The 24031-nt window shown below is 35.6% G+C and overlaps 2 protein-coding genes across 10 annotated transcripts; one reads left to right on the top strand and one right to left on the bottom strand.

Moving 5' to 3' along the window:
• The first annotated feature begins 1600 nt into the window (after nucleotides 1-1600).
• LOC143702490 (uncharacterized) lies at nucleotides 1601-10987 on the top strand. The gene is made up of 6 exons (XM_077196414.1): nucleotides 1601-1992; nucleotides 2672-3193; nucleotides 4390-4451; nucleotides 4669-4799; nucleotides 8151-8317; nucleotides 9060-10987. Exons 2-6 carry the CDS (start codon nucleotides 2726-2728, stop codon nucleotides 9228-9230), a joined length of 999 nt encoding a protein of 332 aa, XP_077052529.1. The 5' UTR covers nucleotides 1601-1992; nucleotides 2672-2725; the 3' UTR covers nucleotides 9231-10987.
• Nucleotides 10834-23781, bottom strand: atat1 (alpha tubulin acetyltransferase 1). 9 transcript variants are annotated; one of them, XR_013190448.1, is made up of 13 exons: nucleotides 23218-23443; nucleotides 21429-21489; nucleotides 21244-21335; nucleotides 21028-21085; nucleotides 20799-20912; nucleotides 19841-19942; nucleotides 19358-19403; nucleotides 17762-17807; nucleotides 17251-17325; nucleotides 15728-15947; nucleotides 13264-13367; nucleotides 13064-13145; nucleotides 10834-11354 (listed from the first exon to the last, which is right to left on the bottom strand). XR_013190448.1 is itself a non-coding variant. In XM_077196408.1 (12 exons), exons 1-12 carry the CDS (start codon nucleotides 23307-23309, stop codon nucleotides 11078-11080), a joined length of 1323 nt encoding a protein of 440 aa, XP_077052523.1. In that variant the 5' UTR covers nucleotides 23310-23755; the 3' UTR covers nucleotides 10834-11077. The 9 variants fall into 9 exon arrangements, 7 of the variants coding, with proteins under 7 accessions (XP_077052523.1, XP_077052522.1, XP_077052526.1 ...); XR_013190449.1 differs by lacking the exon at nucleotides 17762-17807 and having other exon boundaries at nucleotides 13264-15162; nucleotides 23218-23781; XM_077196408.1 differs by lacking the exon at nucleotides 17762-17807 and having other exon boundaries at nucleotides 23218-23755.
• Nucleotides 23782-24031: the final 250 nt, after the last annotated feature.

Consider the following 24031-nt stretch of genomic DNA (forward strand, 5'->3'; position numbering starts at 1 on the left):
TTTTTTATAACAAAACAAATTAAACATATAAAGTATTACCCAATTTTTTTTAAAACTGACCCTCCGGGAGTTCACAAGGGAGCACTAGGGGTCCGTAGAAAAGTTCAGAGATAAACAGTGTAAATAATAATAATAATAATAATTAATATAATATATTTTATTAAAATAAAAAGTGATTAAATAAAATATATAATATAGAAATATAAATACATAAAAATACATGTTCTAGTATTATAGTAAGTAAAACAAATAATATAAAGTAAAATAAACTATGTATTATGGTTTTGCAAGGTCCTACAACGCCAGCCTCATTAGAACTTGTTGCAATACTAAGATTGAATATTTGCATTAATACAAACTATGATATTATCATTTTTTAGAACTGGTGACATTAGCATTATTCAGGATCATATGTCTAGCTCAATGACAGCTCAGTCACGCAACATTTCTTCTTGAAAGATGAAGCAAAGTTCTTCATAGACTTTGTGATTTATTTCGAGGCTGAAAAAGGCTTGCTGCACAGAAAGGATCTCAAGAGCCACTGGGAACTATAACTGTTGTTTTATCTGGTCCTGGAAGAACTGAGGGACCCCGTGTGGAGAGACTGCATGCAAAGACACTACACCTCTAGTACAGACAAGAAACGCACAGGGCTCGTGCAGAAAGGATCAAGACTGTAATGTAATGTGTATGATTTTTATTTACACATTACAGTCATTCTTAATTAGACTGCTTGCTTTAAAAAAAAATATATATATATAGTCGCTTTAATTGCAAATGTAAGCTCAGTTTTTTTTTATCTTTACATAAAAAGCCTTAATTAATTAACTATTTTAAGATAGTAAATTTACCCAACAGATGGAATCAAGCATTTTTAGAGTGTATTTGCAACCAAATGTGAACATAATATTTTATAAGAATGGAATTAAATTTGAAGTATTTTTCTCTCACAGTTATCTAAAAAAACCCTGATTAAAATAACCTTGATACTTGGGCTCTTGATTTCTAAAACATTGTGTTGTGTAACCACTCCACCTACTGGAGAAACGTAGATTCGTAGACATGCAAAAAATTCAACGTACAAAAATAAAAGTCCCTCAAAATAAGTCTCTCCGCTCTCTTAAACCGAATGATTGTATTAATGTATTTATTGTAATTATATTATATTGTTTAAAATAAATTTATTAAACTAATAATAATAATAACTCATCCCATAATATGCATGACCTGAGAGCGCGCTCTTCGAGTAGCCAACAATCGTGGCATTTTTAAACACCTGTTATAATCAGAAATTAATCACGAACACAGAGCCTTCAGAAATTCATATGATATAATACAATTTACAAAAACAAAAATGTACTTTTTATTGTTCAGGAAGAGGCGCCATTTACTGTCAACCAGCAGTAAATGTGTGTTTTGTATGTGTGTACCTTTGTAAAATTGTACCTTGGTAACCCTGGTTTATGCCCAATAATAATTACTACAATTGTAGTAACTACTGTAAAAGTATAAGATATATTTTATCTTCTTATAACAGTACTACAAACTTACAGAACCCACATGTAAATGTGTTAAATCTCTATGACACATGTGGCGGCTTACCACAGCGTTGTTGTTAATATCTGTAGCAGCTGTGGTATTTTGACGTCAACTATAGTTACCACGTTGAACCCATAACTTAAACGCTTGTGTCATTATGCTACTGGACTTTTCAAGTATGTAGGGAGGGCAAGTTCAGACTGAACTATGGGTGTGACAAAAAGAAAATAGGCGTTGCTTTTGCCATTCAGGAGTAAAATGCAGAGGACAAGCAAGACGAGATTTTGAAGGCTAGTTACACCAAGAAAGCTGTGTCGATTCGGATCCAATTGTGTGTATGTCTATACGGACTCCAGTTGAAAGACGAAACGACTCCGAATCTTTTGGATATAAAAAGACCTGTAACGTTACATGGACTTGTCATGAAAAGACGAGAAACGGATTCATCGTAAGGTATGTTTATGATATATGAACCAGCAAGTGCCCAGATTTCACGTTTGGTTTGTTTACACGCATCGCAGACGCGACGCGGCAAACTGGAGCTCTCCTATTAAAATAAAGGATTCCACGCGTTTGCAGTGTTGACATTTGTTGATTGTGATGGGAGCTTTCTGATATGTCGTGTCGCCTCTTTCATGTAACGCTAGTCATGAGCTTCTCGAGTCTTACTTGTGAGTTGACTCGTTTGTTACAAAGGTAAAGCAGAACTTTGGTTATATTTTAACCATTAAACTTGGTTAACAGACTGAGTAGTTTTTAACAACAAACACTGCTTCTCTGATGCAAAAATACAGTAAGAAAGCAATTATAGTACACATTAATTTATGCTGTATTATTGTAGTAGGCTACTGCACATTATTACCTAGTACCACAGTATTAATGTATTACATTTTTTATTAGTATCTATCTATCTATCTATCTATCTATCTATCTATCTATCTATCTATCTATCTATCTATCTATCTATCTATATATCTTATGTATGTTTATTCTATCTATCTATCTATGAGCTGAGTAGATGTTTGTTGAGTTCTCATAGAATAGATAGACGGATAGATAGCGATAAACTGAATATATTTATTCTTACATTTAATTGAATATTTTTGTCCATTCTTTTTGTTTTATCTTTTAGGCCTCTGGCATTCTCTATATCTTCCTTTCATTCTTTATTTTAAAATTCAGCATAATGATGCGCAAGTACAGCTCAGTGAGTGCGTTGTTAGACCTGGACTACTTGCCCTTGGGACAGGTGGATAGAGATGGGACCCCGGGCACCTCGGATGATGATACGGTTGGGGCCTCAGCATCCTATCCTTGCACCCCAGATGCAGTGTCGGGAAGTGATGAAAAGGGGGAGCTTAACAGAGATCACAGCATTAGTGTGGAAAACCTGGTCGGCTTGGAGAAGGAATCTGGTTTGCTGAGAGTTACAAACCTGAATGAGAGCTTTAAAGCTTACAGTGACAGCCAGCTCGCTGCTAATGCCAAAGGCAGCTTTGAGAGTATGGGAAAGTGTGATGCCATGCACTCTTCGTCATCCTCACTGAAATCTAACCATATGTCCAACTCCCCAAAACCACCTCATTATCACCGACAGCAAGCTCGAGCCAAACTGGCTGCTGCTAAAATACACCTTAAAAGTTTGTTTGGACAGGTAAGTTTGGAGACTTTATTTAGTTTTGTTAATGAAATTGTTTGCATAAAAATCTTTAATGTGATTACTTTCAGCTGACATATTGATAAATTGATTTTATCAGGACTTTGCTCTAAAGATTTTTGTTCTGATCCAGTCAACATGTTTACTGGCATCACCAGTCGTCCCTTAAATTAAAAAATATATCAAATTACTGCCAATGTATTGCATCTTTGATTACTGAAAGTATTAATTGATTTTTTTAAATCAAAATGTATTTCAAAATTCCAAACACATATGGAACATAAATCAAAACTACAATGAACTATTTACAAACAGATACCATGAAAACAGACCATAATAAAATAAAAGTATTTATTTAATTTAAAAAAATCTTACTGATTGCAAACTTATGAATAGTAGTGTCTAGTGTATTTTCAAATATAATTTTTTTACAAACATTTTTTTGTTTAAATATATTTACAACAAATCATTAATGTTTTTAATTTGCAGTTATACCCGTAATATAGCTCAAAACCTTATTGATTCATTTATCATTGTTCACCCTTTCTAACTGATTAACTGGGGAGGTGTGTGTGTGTGTGAGGGGGGGGGGGGGGGGGGGGTTCTCCCACTAGGCCTGGGCCATAGAGCCATCTTTATTGTTGAGCCTTGTTTATGTTTTGTACATTACATACATGCATGTATTTCGAATACATTAGGAACAGCAGGGCTTCAGCTCCAGCATATATGCTGTTTATTCAGAATTTACAAGCCAAGTGTGATGAAGTGAAAAGTCAGGAGTGCTTTTGTATTACACAATTAGTAAAGTTCAGTTTGAATCAGTGCTATCCTTTGAGATATAATGTTGCTTTGTCCAAACAGTGAAAGAAGAAGCAAACACTGAAAGGGGAACTGAATGTTCTCCAAGGCAATCACACTATTGATGCAAAATGTTTTTTTTGTGTGTTTTTTTTAATCTACAATATTGTGGCAAGAAATCACAACAGACACTGTGGAACTAAAAAAACTTTCATATTTTGCCATCTTATAAATCTGGCATTGTCAGAATGTTTTCCGTGACGTAACACCTTCATGACATTTGTTTAAGTCATGGATCATTTGTGTAAATTACACTTCCTTAAAGTTTCAAATCAAGTCAGTTATCTTCATGGCAGTGTTATGCATATCAGTGACCTCTTATTTTTTCACACAAGGGTTCACCGCACTCCTCGCATTCAAATTTGACAAGTGCAGAGCACAGAGAGAACATAACCAGGTAAAATCAGTCATCACAGCAAACAATCAAGGCACATATTTCCTCAATCTCATGTGGATTTTCTCCACTTTTTGTTTTGCTTTTGGCCTATTCTCTGTCCGCCACTTGCAAAACAACCCCTACCCAGCCCCTTATTTTGGCCACTGATTCCACACTTTTTTATGTTTTTGCTAGATATCTTTGTCACATATCCTCTAACCCTCTCTGTTTCTCTCAGTGCTAAAGAGAGGCGCTCTCGAAAGCCTTTCCTCAGGCAGTGGAGTCAGGTGGGCCACGCCAAAGCTCAATTCAGCAGGAAGGAGATGGAAAATTGGGCCAAGTCCCTTGATGCTTTGCTGGACAGTAGAGGTGAGCGCTCAGTCATTTGTTTTTAAACTGCTTGACTCGCCAGGCAGCTGGTCAGAGGACTCTTGCGAGACATCATAGCGTCACATGGAAAAGGAAAGCTGTTGTTCTACTAACTTTGACCTGGAACGCTGTTCTCGGAAATCGAGATATTTGTGGCCAACTGCCCGCCCATGCTTGAAACGTTGTTTTAATGAAAATTAGTGCAGACAGAGCGGACCATATACTGTCTGATATTGTGTCGTTTTTTAATATGCACTACTGTTTTTTTTTTAAAGATATTACAACTTGAATTCAGCAAGGATGCATTAAATTGATCAAAAGTAACATTTACAGTGTTACAAAAGATTTCTGTTTCAAATAAATGGCTGTTCTTTTGAACCTTCTATTCATCAAAGAATCCTGAAAAAACTAAATCATGGTTTCCACAAAAATATTAAGCATCACAACTGTTTTCAACATTGATAATAATAAGAAATGTTTATTGTGCACCAAATTAGCATATGGAATAATTACACTAAAGACTAAGCCGCTTTGCCATCTTGTGTTAGAGGCCGTTCATACAGAATGTGTTTTTCCATTCCACTGCACTACTTTTCCAATATTTTTCTATGTAAAACGGACGTGTTTGACCGCTCGCATCTCGCGTCATTTTCGCGCATGACACAACATTCTAAAAACGTGGCGCTCAAGTTAAGTTAAACTTTTTAAAAACACATCTCTAGACCTTGCACTTTTTTTTCGTTCCACTGACCTGCGTCTTGCATTTTTAACAGCAAAAACGCGTTCTGTGTGAGCCGGCCCTAACGTCCCTGATATACTTCAAGCGAAATCGAAGAACGAACTGATGTGACGTAATTTCGAACAAAATCAGGCCAAAATAAACTTTGGGAAGTTTGAAACGGCTTGCCAAAGCGAAGTTTCCGGAAAAGTTCGCTATGGCTGGTTAACACCTTTGTACTCCCATTGGTCCGTGGCGATTATGTAATAGGTAGGTGTGCGCGGAGACTCCACCTTCTTTCATGCTTTTCCAGGTCATTTCTCCTCATGAGTCAGATGTCCGTGAGTAAAAACATAAACACACTGGAGAGCCGCTTTATAGTAAAATATGCAGTTGTACTTCTGATAAAACGAGACACTGACACTGGTTTTCTTGTTTAATACGGTAAAGCTGCTTGAATTTTAGCAATCTATTGTTTAAAGTGCTATTTAAATAAACGTGACGTGACTTTACTGGAGTACCGAATTGCAGAACCGGCGCAAACATATCCACATTGCTACGATGATCAGATGCTTTTCTTATGCTTTATTAACAATGCTTGCTGTTTTCTCAATATTGTTGTGTTCATTTTGTTATTGAGAGGAAAGTTCACAGGCCTTTATACTGTGTTTTTGGTCAAATGAATGCAACTTTTGTGCGGTAATGTAGGTTAGCTTGGTGTGTGGTCAGAACAATTCTGTGGTTCTGTAGTGAAACCCATCTATTGCATCATTGAAACACCCTTGAAACTGCTTCCTCTTAACATTGAGGAACCACTTTCCTGTGTAGCTTCAGGCACGGGTTTCCGCAGAATTCCCTAACGACATAAAGCGATATGAAGAAACGAGATAACGAAATAATGGGCTTTTCCTCTAGAGGTTGAGAGCTCTGACGTACAATTTCACTGATTAAACCACCTAGATTTTTACATTTTCAGAAGGAGATGTGAGTGGTCCTTCCCTATGAAAAGTGTACAGCATGATGGCAGGATTTTGTGAGTGGTTGTAAAAAAAAAAACGAGACCAGCCACAAGGACTCTTAATATGATTCAAGTCCCTTGAGTGAAAGTGTAGGTAAACCTTGTTAGTCAGATCTCTTAGAAAAGTAGTAGCACTCCTCTTCTCAGCAAACCACATAATTTGAAGCATGATTCATGTTCTTGGCACAAAGTGTTGATGTTTAGTTCTTTACTGTATATGGCTAGGGGCAATAATAATATTTGCCATAGAAAGCACCACTAATAATTATAGCTGACCTCAAATTTGAGAATGACATGGCCAAACAGTAAAATACAACTTTAAGCTTACATTATTAGTGCACCTTGTGATGTATAAACAGTGGACTAATAATGGACATTGTTACGCTTGTCTTAACACCAGACGTCATGTTTCCAGTGATTTGTTATATTATTATAATTAAAAGGACTTAATGATTAACAGCATCTTTGATGGTATTACACGCTTTGTTGCCATTTTTTATTTCTGTTCTCACCCATAACCGGAAGTAATTGATCAGTGTGACAGACCTCATAAAATCTAATGATACACTGATACACAAGTAGCACATTTTGCAGTTACAGTGAAGACTGTTTGGACAGAGGATAAGATGGAGTTAGGAATCCAATCCATTCTGTCACTGCTATAGCTAATTTAGAAACTAATTCTCTCCATACACACTTAATAGGTATGTGCTTAATAGATAATATAAATCCCCATATTCTTCAGAGAGGGCACTTTTAGATATATAACTGTTATTAATATTTTAAATTATACAGTATCATCATTTTGACAATATGTTAAATTCATATTCAATTTATTGTGTGAAATTATTATAAACCTATTTTAATTACCAAGACCATCATATTTTAATCTGTTAAAATAAATCGACCTTGCTATCGCATGTATTTCCCGCATTACAAAAAAGCAACATTTCTTAAAATTGTGACACCAAATAAGTAACATCCATGTTTCTACAACATGATGGAAAGAGAAGTAAACAAAAATCGCATTCCATTTTGCAATCTTAACACAAATTATAGTGTTATAGTATAATTTATTGAAAATAAGTTTATCAGTTACTAAAATTTGACTTTTTATAGCTTCTTAGCATATTAAGTTCAATATTTGTGCCATATTTATTTATGCCAGCGCATAGGGTCATGCTAGTGTGGATGATACAGCATTTAATTTAGCATTTAAAGCTTTTTTTGAATCGTGTGGTGGGTCTGTTTTGGTGTCTGGAATGGTTATGTTGGAACACCAGTATGTTGTAACTACAGAGCCCTGTCCCCGTCCTACTTCTATTTTCTCACTTCAGAGTGTCGCAACCCCGCAGTTCATGGGTTTTGAGAAAATCAGAGGGTAGGAAGGTATGTGGTGTGAGATAAACCCTCAAGATTTCAACGTCCAAAGCTTTTCCTTCTCTGATTTTTGTTGCAAGTGCTACTGTATGTGACGTGTGTGGGTGTATGGCAGAACATGCATGTGAACGTGTCATCTGAGCCTCTACCCCTCCCATTTGTAAACAGAAATAGCTGTTTTTTCCAAATGTTCGTAAAGGTTCTTTCTCCTCCTCTCATCTCACGTGTCCTTTAGTGGGAGTCACAGTCTTTGAAGCATTTCTGCGATCTGAGTTCAGTGATGAAAACCTGCAGTTCTACTCGGCCTGTGAGCAGTACAGGCAGTCGTCCAACAAATTCAGCCTGCATAGGAGGGCAAAAATGATTTCTGAGACTTACATCCAGCCAGGTGCTCCCAGAGAGGTAGATTTGTCTAAATTTAGCTGTCTGTTAACTGTGTAAACAAATATTTCACCTTACATGCCCAAGCTGCTCTTTCTCATACAATGTAAATAAATGGGGACTGGGGCTTCTGAAGTACAAAATGACAAAAAATAAATAAAAACACTATAAAAGCACCATAGAAATAGTCAATATGACACGTACATTATATTCCAAGTCTTCTGAAGTCTGAAAATTTTGTCAGGTTTTATGTGTGCCAAATTTGAATTAAACTGAATCTCATGGACTGATTTTCAACTTCATTTTTTTTTGTGCAAATTCCACAAACGTCAAATTGAAATTTTAGTCCTTTCCTCGCAAAAAAAGAGGACTTCAGATTAAATCTGAAGACTTGAAGAAAGATAGCAAATATTTTGTATAATTAAAAATAAAAGTGATTAAGAATTTTTGTGTCATTTTTGGAGATTGACAGTCCCTGTGCCTTTTATAAAACCAAAGTAAATTTCTGTCCTTTCCTCTCACAAATCTGTTATATGACTTCAGAAGACCAAAAAAAAACAAACATTTTTGTATAATTTAAAAAAGAAACGAAATTAATTTAAAAAAAAGTTGTTGTCATTTTTGGAGCTTGACAGTCCTAGAGCCTATTAAAGCATAGAACACTTTGGACTTCCTTCAGAATGTCATTCTTGTTTGAACTACTCTTGATTAGCTGTTTTGTGTGAATATTTGTGAATTACACATTTTTTTCCATTACTTTTAGGTGAATCTGGACAGTAAGACAAGAGAACTGACCATAGAGCTCCTCAAAGCCCCCTCTCACACTTCCCTCTCACATGCCCAAAAGCGCATCTACTTCCTCCTGGAAACGGACTGTTTCCCTCGTTTCCTCCAGTCACAGATCTACTTAACACTACTGAGGGATTCGTACTAGAACAAGATTGGGCGGAGTGTCCAATAAGAGCGAGGTCGTCCTAAAACTGTACAGACATCATGCCTGGACTGTAAGACAGGAGACCGCAAACATGTCTCTGTGAGAACTTTTGATGAAAAAAAATAATCGTAACTACTGAAGACCGTTTTAGTTAAATAAAAAGGGAAACCGATGAGCAGGGTTGATGTCTTGAACTTAAATGTGTCTAAAAGGTATTGCAATGGGGATTGAGGTGCTAACATTTTACGAGTTTGATTTGGGCTTTTCTCAGTTGCTAGACTGAAAACATTACAGGTTGATAAGGACGACTATAAATGACGTGTTGACAACAAAGGGAAAACACGTCTGGCAAGAATGGGCTGTTCAGTGAAAGCTCAAGCACTCATTGTGGGTGACATCAGGGTCAAACCATTTTCTGACTCAGACTTATTTCTAGAATTTACTTTCCTGTAAATAGTTTTCTAATATAGTTAAATACATATTTAAACAAAACGTCAAGATCCCACTGACAAAATTAAAATAGGCAGTTATCTAAATAAGTAATATGAACAGTACTTTATGAGTACTTTAAATGAAAAAACGTATTTGCAGTCTTTACAGATGGCCAGTTCTTTACTGGTTTGTGTTTAAAATTATATTGTAAACCATGTGCATTAGCATAGTGTTGTATTATTTTTATGTTTTTTACTTTATGGTTACAAATTGCACATTTAAGCTGTGCACATTCATTCATTTGAAGAAAATGTGACTAGAAATTGAAATCAAAGGTCTGCCACTGAGTTTGGCCCAAAGATTTTTTTTTTTTTTTAAATCAAGTGGTGTGAACTTTTTTTTGTTTTGTTGTTAACTGTAAAATTTTGTGAATGTCACACATACTTAAGTTGGGAAATGTGACCTGTTGACAGGTTTAAAATGTGGAACCTGCTTAAGCAGGAATGGACGCCAGCACTTAAACCATTCCAATAAGCACACCCACATTTCTGTGGCATCAGATGAAGAGGAAATGATCCGAGAAGCACTGTAGTATTATTACTGTGCACAAACACCATATACACATTCAAAATCACGTCATTAAAATGTCTGCTTGAACATGAAGAGGAAACTTTTTAAACTGAATATTCCAGATGAACACGCATATTGAAAAATATCCGTCATATGAGTCTGGGTTGTCCACTTCAGACTGAAAAGATGTGAGGTTGTGTATGTACTCATACCCCTTTTTTAGTGTTTGTTGATGATGTCTACTGTGACGGAGACATTTAGACGGTACATGTATCATAACTTAAGACATGATATTAGGAGCTGCATGCACTAATGTCCTTGGTCAAATGTTTCCAAGGGTTTAATCTGTGTTTATAAGTATATTTCCACAAGGGTTTGAGGTAATTATATGATCATTGTATAAGAATGAGCATCAGCTTCACTGTAAAAGTATTTGTTGTTTGAGAGCAGAGATCTAAATTAATCTAACAGAACAAATTTCAACAATTTCATTTAATTTTCCATGGAAACAAAACTGTACTTTTGCATAGACCTGTTTTTGAAAAACATTATAAATGATCAGATTATAAAATTGTGATTAAAAAAAGCACAAGCCATACAATTAATTGCTGATGTTTTTATAAATAGAACTGATTTAAAAAAATAAAAAGACTTACAAGCACAAATTTAATGGAGTTACAAATAGCTGCTAATGTTATTTTCATTAAAGGTCTTTTTCACTTTTGTGGTTTATTAAAAATTATTTTAGTCATTTACCCCCATTATTGTTCTTACTTCTATCCTAGCTTCTTTTGCAATGTCCAATGGTTAATTTCTAAAAATATTCCAGCTTCAATGGCGTCCTGTCACCAGGGTCGCGTGCTGCGATACTCTTGTTTCTGCCGGACCCACTGCGCCGTACAGCGGCTCTCCCCAACCGTCCAAGACCATCCGCCACTCGAGATCTCGGCCGCTCCACCTTTCCTCCAGTCCTCTTCTCTGTTCAGTGACACTTTGGCCTTCAGGTCGCTGCATCGCTCTCCATTGCGTTCTGAGGGTGCTATGGAGGTCTGCTCCAGAAGATGATCTTTCTTGGGGGCAGCAAGTGTTGGAAGGGCGACAACCTGGCCTTGAAGATTCGGTCTGGAAAAGAATATGAAAATCAATAAAAGCTGGAGAGCAAGAAAAAGGAAATAACAGCAGAGAAGATGATTTCAGAACAATGAAATACAAGGTCACGGCTGAGTAGAAGCAAATGAAATTTGTATCAGAAATTAATGTATCAGAAAAGAAAATGATAAAAGTAGGAACATACACATACTACATTTCCTGTCACCATAACAGGAGTTATTAGTCATCATAACTAGGCCCACACAGAACACCCCCCCCCCCCACACACACACATTTTCTGTAGTGAATGTAAATGAAAATATGTAAAATGCTACACTTCAGATACAATACACATGGTAAACTGATCTGAGAGTACTAGACTCTTAGTGGCAGGTGAGAGTATTATAATATTTGACAAAAAATACTGAACACACCAGATTTTTATATTTTCTGAAGAAAAAAAAACCCTCATAACTCACTGCCACAATCCTAGTTTGTATTCTAGTATCTAGATCCCTTCTTCAATGCAAGTCAATAGATTTTTTTTCTTTTTTTTGTTCATCCACCAAGGTAAACAAAGCTAAAAACCAATGACATTTTATGCAAACAAAATCTAGAAGAAAAAAAAGCTATAAATAGCTTAAAAAACCTTATTCAAACAATATTTTCCCTTGTAAAACATAAGTACGTAGCATACTTATGAAAATAGTACTTTTATGGAAATAATACTTAAGTGCAAACTAAACGTATTGTTTTCCGACAGTTAACTAATACATTAAAACGTATTATAGTTTACATTTTATATTAAATGCACTTGAGGGTGCTTTTTGACCCACTTATATGATATGTCATTTCATAATTATGTCTTTGAAAAATAGTTAAAGTGTACTGCCGAATGTACTTACAAGCATTTATACAGTAGTTAACTAAAATATACTTTAAAGTTATTTGTATTGAAACTTGTATGTCGTGTATATTTGTAATTCGATTTGTAATTAAGATGTTATGTATTACATTTAAAAATACTTTAAATGTAATATATATATTGAATATCACACTACAGTTCAAAATATATTCAAGTACTTCACATATGCTTTAGTATGTTAGTCAACACATCAAGGCGCGTGTTATTTAAAGCACAAAAAATATCAAAACAATGATTTACAATGTAATTTAAAACTTTTAATTTGACATTATTACAAAGAGAGTGTGTAGAAACGTGAGCATACTCTCTTTAAGTACACTTGAGTGGCCGTTAAATTAATTAATATTATCTGCAAGTACAGATTTTAAAAATATATATACTTTAAATATTTGAAGTACACTACAAGTGCACAATTAAGCACACTTCTTTTACGCAAGGGTAGGTCGGTGGAAATTCAGGAAATTTTGATCTGCAAAAAAAACTAAAACTTATTCCATTAACAAGCATGATAGTATGAAAAGATGCAGCAAATCTGAATACTCCGGGTTAAGGGTTCAAATCTTCACCCTAGTTTTGAATTGTAATAACAGTGATGCCTAGCTGAGCAAACCTCATTAACAAACATATACACAAACAAGTTCACCAGTGCTTTCTGTGGAATTCTGTAGGCGTTGATTCTGTGGAGGCCTAGTTATTACCTCGTTATGAATCCCTGGTGTTTTCTTCAGTAATCACTTCAAATTACACATGTAAATAATACAAAGAGCAGCACCAGAAGAAACTGGCTCTCACAAAGGTTACGTGAGAAAGGTCCGACCTTTCTGAAGTGTGTTTGTGTTCCACTGCATCTGCCTTTGCCCCTGAGTCACACACTCTCTCACAGAGCACTGCTTTCAGCCCTGAGGAAGCACACACGACAGCTACTAATGGTTTACTAATGTGGTTTCCTGGGGACCATCGTAACTTTTCACGTTGCACCATGGTAAATGGTTGATTGCGGTTCAAATGGTGCATTACCTGGAAGCTTCAAGGGGTTCTGACGTTCCGCCAATAATTGCCCGAGGTCTCGGCTGTTGATATGGCGACTGTAGAGGTTGCTCCTGGCAACCAGACCCTTGTGGCTACAGGATATGAGGAAATGGACAAACAACAGGACATAGGGCCGAGGAGAATACAGAAAGGAGGGTAGGAGAGTGAAAACAGATAAATAAATAAAAACAAAAACAAAAAGAAACAAATGTGACAGAAAAAAAGGGGGACAAATAAAAACTTAATTAAACAAATGCAAACGTAAATTCAAAACTCAAGTATTGTATAAAAAAAAATTCCAGTGAAAGAGGACACAGGCAATGATTGTGTAATGTAATGGCGGCTTTTTAATCTCAGTACAGACTAACGAATATGTTGTAATGTTGCAAATTAGCATCAGATTTTGTTTTGGACATCAGAGCTGCAGTCAAACGCAGTGGCTATATTGATACTATTTATTGATTAACTATAATTTTGATTGATTGCTGAATTATGGAAGATTGTTTTCACCACAGAAGAAAAAATAAAAACTTTTTTTTTATCTCACAATTCTGACTTTCTCACAATTGCGAGTATACATCTCGCAATTCTGACTATAAAAAGTCAGAATTGCATGATATAAAGTCGCAATTGCGAGTTATAAATTCAGAATTGCAAGATATAAACCAGCAATTGTGAGAAAAAAACCTCAGAATTACGAGATATAAACTTGCAATTCTTAGAAAAAAAGTAAGTATTTTTTTCCTTAGAATTGGACTTTATATCTCGAGAAAAGTAGTCAGAATTGCAAGATATAAACTCGCAATTGCGGGGGAAAAAGTCAGAATTGCAATTCTCGCAATTTTAATTCTCACTTTTCTGACTTTATAACACATAATTATGACTTTGTACTAGTTACATTTGAAATGCAAAGCAGCTAACTTATTCTGCAGCAGTTTATTTCTGCTAAAAAAAAATCACCATCGCCATCTACAGGGCATTGAAGGTATTATCTTGTGCGCTTGGTTACATACCCAAACTTGTCAACAATGCTACTTTAGCGATAGCAGTACTGTTTTCAAAAACTTACTCTAAGTTTATGAAAACAATACCACTATCGCTAAAGTGGCCTTGTTGACAAGGAATGTTTAAGCAACACTTTCAGGCCTCCAAATATTATATATATATAAAAAATACACTAATAATGAACAACCACTGGTCAAGAGCAGCACCGTGAGGCCAAGACAAATGTCTGGTTTGAAACACAAGTGAAACCAAGGTCCTGAGGAGCTTCAGACCATTAAGTGTAGAATCTAAAACATAACATGTCAAATCCTTTACAGTGTTACAATAATTAATTGACTGAATTGAATAAATAAGAATACCTATAATTTTTTCAAATGCTTTTATTACTTGCTACTCAGGACAAAGGGTGTTCGACAGCTGAGGGTTAACACTATAGTAAACTGATCTTTAAAAACTTTATCTATATTCTAAAACACTCCTTAGTGTAAAGGGTACGGAAAAGACCAAAAGAGATTCCAGTTTAATTACAAATGTGTATTATCAAATCATTTTACAGGAAATCGTATTAATTATTTATACACTCACAACAAGGAAGAAAGCAAAATCATCCAATAGCAATTCACCCAACATTGAAAATTCTGTCATTACATTTTCAAACCGTAGGCTGTTTTTTTCTTCTTCTTTGGACCACAAAAAGAATTCTAAAGAATCTTCAAAAGATTCTGCAAGATTCTCGTTTGAGTTCCAAAGAAAATGTAAATGATGACAGGAGTTTTCATGTGTGGGTGAACTATCCATTTAATTGAAACTAGCTAAGAAGTTTAGACAATGACGTTCAAAACTGAGGGTCAATGAAAGCTGAGCCTAGATCTATTTAGAGAGCTAGCATGGAATGAGAGAACGAGGAAAAGAAAGATAAAATGTGTGGTTGAAATGAAAAGAAAAGTTCAAACTCATCAAATGAACGAGATACAAGTGAGGGGTTTAACGACACGTGTCATAAATCGGGGAAGGCAATGTTTAAAATGAGCATGTCATAATCAGAGATGAAAGGAAGAGAAGAAAGAGAGAGGAGGAGATAAATGTTTAGCGCTTCTCCAAAAGAAAACGGTCAAGGCCGCTTACGTGTTAGAAGAATAAACAGCCAGTGTATGTGATCTTTATGCGATACACAGCGATACGCTAATGATGCACTAATGAGCTGAATTCACATTCTTGCCGCTAAGTCGACCATGCACTCAACTAACACAGGAAGTGGCTCATAGTGAACATTAACGACCTCAGTGTCTCTTCACTTTCATTCCCACAGGGCCAATGCTCTCATCCCCCAAAATAAGCACCAGATGGAAAAAGCGAAGAGGATGCAATGTAAATATTTGCAAGAAAATTGCAGGATTTAGAATCAAGTATGTTGTAACTGGCCGTGTGAGGTGTCGTTGAGATGTACCTGGTGCGTTTTGTCCTGCAGCTGTCGTTGAGTTGAGAGGAAGGGGTCTGACCCTGCAGGAGCCCCAGGGCCACGACGGGACGTTGGGGGGCCCGGCTGGGGGAGGATCCCACACTGAGCGAACGGGATTGCGGAGATGATGGAAGCAGAGGGGGAGAGTGGGGGGGACCTGCAGGGCGAACGAAAGGCCAGGGAAGAACCCTCTGCTCCTCCCGTACCACTGTGGAACAAAGGAAGTGATGTCAGCAATAGGGATGGGAAATCGTAATGAATGTATCGATTCGGGTTCTGATTCCTTAAAAGTTTCATGATTCTTTTAGTGTCATTTGTTCAGGTATACTACACGCTGCTTTATTTTTAATTCAATAAAAATAACTGGCTCATAAGAATCATTCATTCGGAAATCGGACTACACTGGTAAACATTGTGTGTTTGGATTCATTAAAAAGAACTGACTCATTAGAATCATTTGTCCAGGAATCAGACTTCACTGAATGTACTGTATGTTTCTGATTCAGAACTGGTGCATAAGAGTCATTCATTCAGCAATCGGACTACAATGTAGGGCTGTGAAATAAAAGTAAAAATTTGTGTTTACATAATATAAGTGTGTGTACTTAAGGGTGTACTATAATTATTTTGTATATATATAAATACACACACATGCATGTATATATTTAAGAAATATTTGCATGTACAGTATATATTTATATATAATTTATATTATATATAAATATTTTGTATACAAATAACACATTTTTCTTAAATATATATGTGCATGTGTGTGTATTTACATATACAAAATAATTATACACAGTACACATACATATATTATGTAATAACAAACTTTTATTTTGGATGCGATTAATCGCAATTAATCGTTTCACAACCCTACTACAATGATTGTTCTTTATGTTTTTGATTCACAAAAAATCATCACTCAATCACTCATAAGAATCCTTCATTCAGGAACTAGACTACACTGGTTGTGCTATACGTTTCTGGATCACTAAAAAGAACCGGCCCATTAGAGTCATTTGTTTAGTATTGGACTACAAGTATCGTTGCAGTCTATTCAATAGATACAACTAAAAAGTAGCACAGAACGACTTTGTTCACTTCGATGTGAACCGTTAACGCAACCAAAAGCCATTCCATTCCAGTATTTTAAAGAATGGCACCGGCTCTGAATACAAACAGATTTTTGATATCCAACTCTAATATATTTGATTTGTACATGAATTAAGATTCTCAAAGTATGAACTAGGTTTTTAAATTTTCTAAAGTAATTGTGAGTCCTTTCCGCTGCTGAAAATAACTTTTCAAAGGGCTCTAAAGTAACTTATAGACCGAATCAAGACATTTAATGAATAATAGGAGGCTTGTTTCCAACTGAAACTATTTACTACAGCATCTGGATGATGTCAGTATTCAGCTAGTTTGTGTAAATGCCAGCTATTAGGGGTCTGGAATGGATGTGCCAACTGGTTAAATATACGACATGGAGCCTATGAGTAACCCACCTTCTCTTTCCATTAGTGAATATGGTTTGATCTCTCCCTCTGGCTTTTTTGGGGGAACTTTTCTCAATTGGACCGCTGTAAAAAGACCATGGTGGTCAGAAAGAGCCAACAGAAACAAACGGTATGACTGAAAATAAGTCTGGAGTACAGCAGGCAGTTAAACAGCACACACTACACTCTTCACAGATATTAATATAAATAAATATCCATGGCCATAATGCATATATCGATTATCATTACACTGCACTTTAGGGAAAACATATAGCACTTATCTATAATTGAATTTTAAAGGGGAACAGCAAAGGATATTGTAAGGGAGTGAGTTCATAAGTTGTTGGGACTGATTAATGTGGGCAGACATTATGGGGGTCCGGTTGAGTGCAAAGGAAGAGTATAGTGAGTAAACTCTTTCTTAAACCATGGGGATACAATAAGGGACTATTAAAAGTATGGGGGAAGCAGGGTGACGGTAGGGGAGGGGAGGGGAACAGCAGAAATTCAATGTCCTTACAAATATCCATACATCCCCTGATCCGTCAGAGGGGAGGAAGGTGTTCCTGGGAGAGTTTCATGAGACAAAAGTGCTTGAACAATGAATGTTTTAAGTTGCTTGCACATGTTAAACCCGATCTAGGGCGACTACCAACTATAAACAGCTCAATCTGGGCTTGATGAGCCATTTATACACATAAATAAATATATTGAAAACGGTTGCCCAAACACGAAGATGCCATTTTACAGAAAACAACATAACAGACTGTGGTTTAAATCAGGAAATAGACTTGCCTCAAATATAGATGCACTAAAAATATAAAACAATAAAATAACCAAAAGAGAGCTGTGGGCATTAGACCAGCACAACAAAGACTTTTCTTAAATTAATTGTGGAATCTGCTAAAATGTCATTTGGAAAATGAAATTGCTTTCTCAAAGGTTCACAATCAAATTAAATGTGCTTTTTTTTAAAAGGAAATTGCAGTGCTTGCAAGGCAGCAAAAGAATAGTGTTAAAGTTTTCGGTTCTGGGCTTTTTTTTTTTTTTGCAAAAAAAATCAATCTATAATCATCCACCAGGCCGTTTACTATAGGGAACATGCCATGCAAGTCTATTTGTAAGAAGGTCTATTCGTCTGACCCTAAATGATGTAAGTGAACTCAGCGACTTGTCAACTGTCTAAAAAAGAAAATAAATTGTTGATTGATTTTTACCTTAAAAAAATATAACCAGCTTATCTAGAATCAAAGCCATAAAAATTAAGAAAACTTTGAATGAATAAATAAATAAATAAATAAATAGTCTTGACACTTGCAGCTAGACTAGTTTATGAAGTTACAACTAGTGTTTCTTACCAATTTGCAGTGAATAACAACTAAATAATGCCACTGTCATATGATATAAATATTGAAAATGTTTAAAATTAAATTAAGTGTTTCAGTTTTATTTATATACTATTACGTATTTATTTATACTTTGAAATAGTTATATTTTTTATATATTTCCAGTTTTGATTTTAATGTAAGTAATTTTGTGGTTTAGTCATTTTTATTAGTTTTTTAATAATTCTATTTAGCTTTAGTTTACTTTTATGTCTATTAATTTTAGTTCGATTTTCAGTTAGTTGACAAGGCACCGCTTCTAATTTTTGGGATTTATCTAATATTTACATATATACAAAATTATTTTTATTATTTTTAGTTAGCATTAACAACACTTATTAAAATAATGCAAAATACATTTTCATCGCCCAAAAAATATTTATGGCCGGTATTTACTCACCACTTTTAGGTGTAGCAGCAAAAAGTGAATACAAAAAAAACCGAATTCTCAAAAAAGCAATAGATCAATACCTAATTTAAAATGATCCATAAAACAAAGTTTGATTGGACTCTGTATGTTAATAGGTTCAGGCTAAATTACTTGCAGAAAAAGGAGGAGGAGAAAAAAGTACAAAGAGGAGGAATTTCAATACAATGCTGCCTTGCACGTACTGTAATGAAGAGAATGAGGGGGGGTTGTTGTCCCTAGAGAACAAGTCACTGAACACTGGCACAGATCCAGAACAACATTCCAAACCCACATAAGCACAGAGCAGTGATTTAGTCATTACCTGATCTACTCTGGAAGAAGCCATCAAAAACCACAAAGTTATTCACCTGATAGGAGCAAGTGTGACAGGAGAAGAAATTAAGACACGTTAGACAAAGAATTACATCATAACATTCAAGCAACCGCCATATAAACACCTTCAGATTTTTTGAAGAAAAGACTTTTGTATGAAGTCTGTATTGTGTGCAAATGAACACGCTCACGTCATGGACATAATCCATATCAGGATTTATATCCATGACATAACATGTAGTGTCTGATGAAGTTGTTTTCAGTAATAGTATCATTATGTTCAGTTATAAACTGGATTTCTGAGAAGAGTAACACCATGTCCTCCTAACCAAGTGTGACAGATTAAAGTGTCGATGAATAAACCCCTCTTTACTGGTATTACTGGTCCAAAATCTCCCTCCACATAACATCAGACATGATCTGATTGGCTGTGACTGATTTGTGTCATGGAGCAATTTCAGATGACTCTTACCTGCGGCACGCTGTTTTTGAGATCAAAGTGCTTTTCTAGAAATGACAGGAATTTAGGAGATGGTCTATCGTACGCCATCTGCTCAGGCTCCACCCGTTTGTGCTGTTTAATCAGAGAATATGAAATATGAGATCTTAACATTGACCTCTCTACTGGACAAAATAAAAAAAGGACAGTTCACCCAAAGATGAAAATTCTGTCATAACTCACTCTAATGTAACCTATATGACTTTCTTTTTTAGGGGTGAAACCACAAAAGTAGATATTAGGAAGAATCTACATGCTGCTCTGTTTTTAACACAAGCTTCAAAAATTCCAAAATAAACAGCATAAAAGCTGTCCATATGACTAATGCAATACATTCCATGTGTATTCTCTGAGAATTAAAATCATTTTCTGAGAAACACACCAAAATGTAAGTTATTTAAGTTTTTAACCAAAATCTTAGCCTTCACCATAGCTCTTAAATCTTATTTGCACTTCTGCTTATTCAACCTTGCCATGTAGCATTCAAAACCCATTACGTTTTCGTCATTGACGTCAAGACATTGATGGGGCAAGTTTGAATATGCGCATAAGCAAAAGATATTAGACAGCTATGGTGAAGGGGGAAATTAAATTTCAGTTTTTCAGACTTGTAATATAGGCCTGGTTTCACAGACAGGGCTTAGATTTCACTTAAAACAGCTTAAACATGCATTTTAGTCTGGAACTAGGTTTAAGCCTTGTCTGTGAACCGGGGATAGTGAATATGGAACACTTTCATGATACTTTAATGATGCTTTTTGTTGCTTTGCACTTATGTGTTTTTGTTGTATAGAAAAGATAGCATGAACATCGTTTGAAAGAATTGTGTTTCATGCAAGACAGAAAGTCACACGGATACGGTTGGGAATGACACGAGGAAATGATAAATAAACTAGTCTTTTAATAGATCAGACCCCTGACAGACACTCACTTTCAGCATGAAGTCAAAGAGTTCAAGCCCGTAGCCATGTCTCTGCATGGTCTCTGTCACATAGAAATCCAGCACACACAATGGCTCGGTCTCCAAATGCGCCCCCCGTTGGTTCTAGAGGCAATTACAACATACTTGTGCGTTGATGCATCTGCTTTAAAAAATGTGCGCTCAGGCATCCTGATTAGGCGAGATTTAATTGCCGAGTCAATAATGAGGGAACACTTACAAGTAAAAAGAGCTTCTTGTAGCCAACCTTCAGAAATCCAACTACAACACCCCTTCCGCTGGGAAGACAGGAAGCAGGAGTCAAAGATTGTTATTAACAGCAGAAGTGGATGTGTTTACATGGAAACACAGGAAGAAGAGAGGTCAGTTGTATTGACATCTAAATAGATTAAATCTGAAGCATAAAATGGGGGAGGGACAGAAATAGCGAGCGTACCCGTTCTGTTCCCCATCTTTCAGGAGGTAGAGATGGTGTCTGTTGGTCTGGAGCTTTGCTGCACTGGTTATAGGTGCAGGCAGCTGCTGGGCCTGAGGAGTTACACACACACACACACACACACTGAAACTGACAGTGAATGACATCTGCAAGCTCAAGAAGACACAAAAGACAGTCATTATCACCTTAGAGGAGGCTTTTCCCAGCTCATCTATAACTGTGGTGGTCTGAAGAAGAGGATCTGGTCTAGAGAACAAAAAGAAGGTTTGCTAGAACTCTCACACAACGAAAATGTGAATCAGCATTTATGATTCCATCACGGATGCGTGTCTGTTTCCAAAACACAACTTTTTGGATTTCACGTGTTTTATTTGATCGTATAGCTGTGTAATACATTGACAGGTTTTTCTATAGCTGATCCTAATATCAAGGTGGCTGATGGCCATCATAATGATATACACCTGTAATTTAAAGTCAGCATGAAATGGAAGTTGCGATAGTCTCTTCTTCTCTATTGTGACGTATACCCAAGTGAAATGGCTTCCCAAATAAATGTAGGGAAGGATTTGATTTTGGCCATTGGGAATTGATGCGATCTCATGATATCCCGCCAGTAAACACGTCATCAGAATAGAGAAGAGATGTTGTTGCAAGTTGGAGGGATATCAAGTTGAAAATTATTTTAATTACAGATTATGAAGATATATACATTTAATAATAATGAGGAGCGTGGATAAATCATTTATAATAAATACTGCAATATTCCATAAAAATATAAGAAAATATAGGTCAATTTTGATTTCATGGTGACTTTAAAGATCCCATGAAATTGCATGATGAGAGGCAACTATTTTCATATTTAACAAGTAGGTTTGGATGGGACACATCAAATTGCTTTCTAAATCTAAATCATGATTAGCTCGCTGATTTGTTCCATGGTGAGGAACATGCTCATTCTAGACTAGAGTAATGGTTCTTTAAAAAAAATATATATATATTTATTTTTAGATTATACCAGAGTAGGATATGAGGACCTTTGAATATTGTCTTGAACAAAAGAGGGCCTTGGGGTCAAAATTAAACTGTTTTCATCTGATAAGACTGAAATCAACATTTTGGTTTCATTGAACATAAAAATAAAAATTTACAATCTTTAACAGGCACATTAGAATATACAGTAGATGATATTTATAGTTAACACAGAAGGAATAAAAGCTGCAAAATTCTAATTTGTATTTCATTTAAAATGTTGGCAAATTAGATACACACACTATTGGTTAAATCAAATAATTTTTGGTGAATTTTAAAATGCATTTAAAATATTTAATTGTATTTATTGTAATGTATGCTGTAACATTCAGTGATGGTTATGTATGCTGAAAAAGCCCCACAAATTCATATATGTAGTTAACAAATGTTTTTATTAAAAAGATGTTTTCTTGAATTGCTCCGGAGTTATGGAATTCGTTACACGTTTCCATTAGGAATGATCAGTTTGGGGTTTAAGTTTTTTTTAAGAAACTGCTTAAAACAATTTAAGTCAAGTTTTTAATATTTTATATTATCATTGTATTATGTATTAATTAGACTTTTTTTTGTAAATGTGTTGTAGCGCCTTGGATGGGCGCATTACAAATAGTATTTTATATCCATCCATCCATCCATCCATCCATGGCATTGTGTGATTCTCTATAATGTAATTACAGTGAAAATTATAGCTGCCTTACTGAATCAGCATTATCTGACGTCAAGCTCTCCATACAGCAATAAGCTTAACATTATATGAAAAAAGATGAGAAAATGACCTGGTTTAATATAAGACTTAGCCTATAATAAAACACCCCAGACTGGTAGCAGTGTATAGTAATGCACACAACTGTGCAACCACTGTTACTACAAGACAAAAACAGTAAATGTTGCACACCTCCCAACAGATTACACCCCCTCTATAGTTCACATTAAAGCATACATTACCTGCCATACGCTTTCCGACCTGCACTCAAGTTATTATCCAGCACTGAAATTCTCTCGGGAAAAAGCGCATTGAGGTCGAAAGGGAAATCCATTGTAAGGACAGATCTGAAATCTTAAAATAATACTCTACTAATGCCCTACTGCAGATTCAGATGCATTTATCACAGTGGCAATCGATTCTCACTGCGTCACTGGCCAGCACTTAAAATACCAGTTCCACATTAGTGCCGCTTCAGTAATAGGCTTGTTTAGAGGCATAGATGTATAGCGGTGTTATCAATGATTCCTCTGTCCTCCCATTGTTTGTGTCACTCCCTTCTCTTGTGCGGGATGAGCGGCTTGAGCGCCGTAGTGCTGTTAAAACACACGCCTGCAGGATTCAAGACGCCAAAATACCACAGAAGTCTAACATTACCAACATCTGTAATTATTTTAAATGTTTGCAGTTATAGCTCTGAAATGTAAATAAATAAATGAATAAATCTAGACACAGTAGCAGAAATGTGCGGCTTTAGAAGATTTATTTCCGTTTCCTCTTGGCAACGTCGCACAACTTTGTATTGCATAGCAACTATTATATTGCAGCCAGAAGTCAAATGGCCATATAAACACTGCAATTCTTCTACCCTTTTATATATTTTTTCTTTATTTGCTATTTTCACCCTGCAACTTTTCTTTGACAGAATTTTTCTCTTCTGTTATTAATAGCAAAATTTGATTGCCAGCAATTATCACTGCTTGCTTTATGGCTGTGTTTCTGATATATTATTGAATTAATAATTATTAATTCTATTTTTTGCAGCGTGATAATTGT

The sequence above is a fragment of the Siphateles boraxobius genome, unplaced genomic scaffold, assembly GCF_051911475.1.
Source record: "Siphateles boraxobius isolate OS27281-9 unplaced genomic scaffold, OSU_SipBor_1 35, whole genome shotgun sequence".
Taxonomy (NCBI): domain Eukaryota; kingdom Metazoa; phylum Chordata; class Actinopteri; order Cypriniformes; family Leuciscidae; genus Siphateles; species Siphateles boraxobius.

Coding starts and splice junctions, on each gene's coding strand:
- LOC143702490 (XM_077196414.1), top strand. CDS start 2,726: ATGATGCGCAAGTACAGCTCAGTGAGTGCGTTGTTAGACCTGGACTAC. Junction 4,452..4,668: donor CACAGAGAGAACATAACCAG/GTAAAATCAGTC, acceptor TGTTTCTCTCAG/TGCTAAAGAGAGGCGCTCTC. Junction 4,800..8,150: donor TGCTTTGCTGGACAGTAGAG/GTGAGCGCTCAG, acceptor CGTGTCCTTTAG/TGGGAGTCACAGTCTTTGAA.
- atat1 (XM_077196407.1), bottom strand. CDS start 23,309: ATGGATTTCCCTTTCGACCTCAATGCGCTTTTTCCCGAGAGAATTTCA. Junction 21,490..23,217: donor GGTCGGAAAGCGTATGGCAG/GTAATGTATGCT, acceptor TTTGTTCTCTAG/ACCAGATCCTCTTCTTCAGA. Junction 17,326..19,357: donor CTTCTTCCAGAGTAGATCAG/GTAATGACTAAA, acceptor GTCTTTTTACAG/CGGTCCAATTGAGAAAAGTT.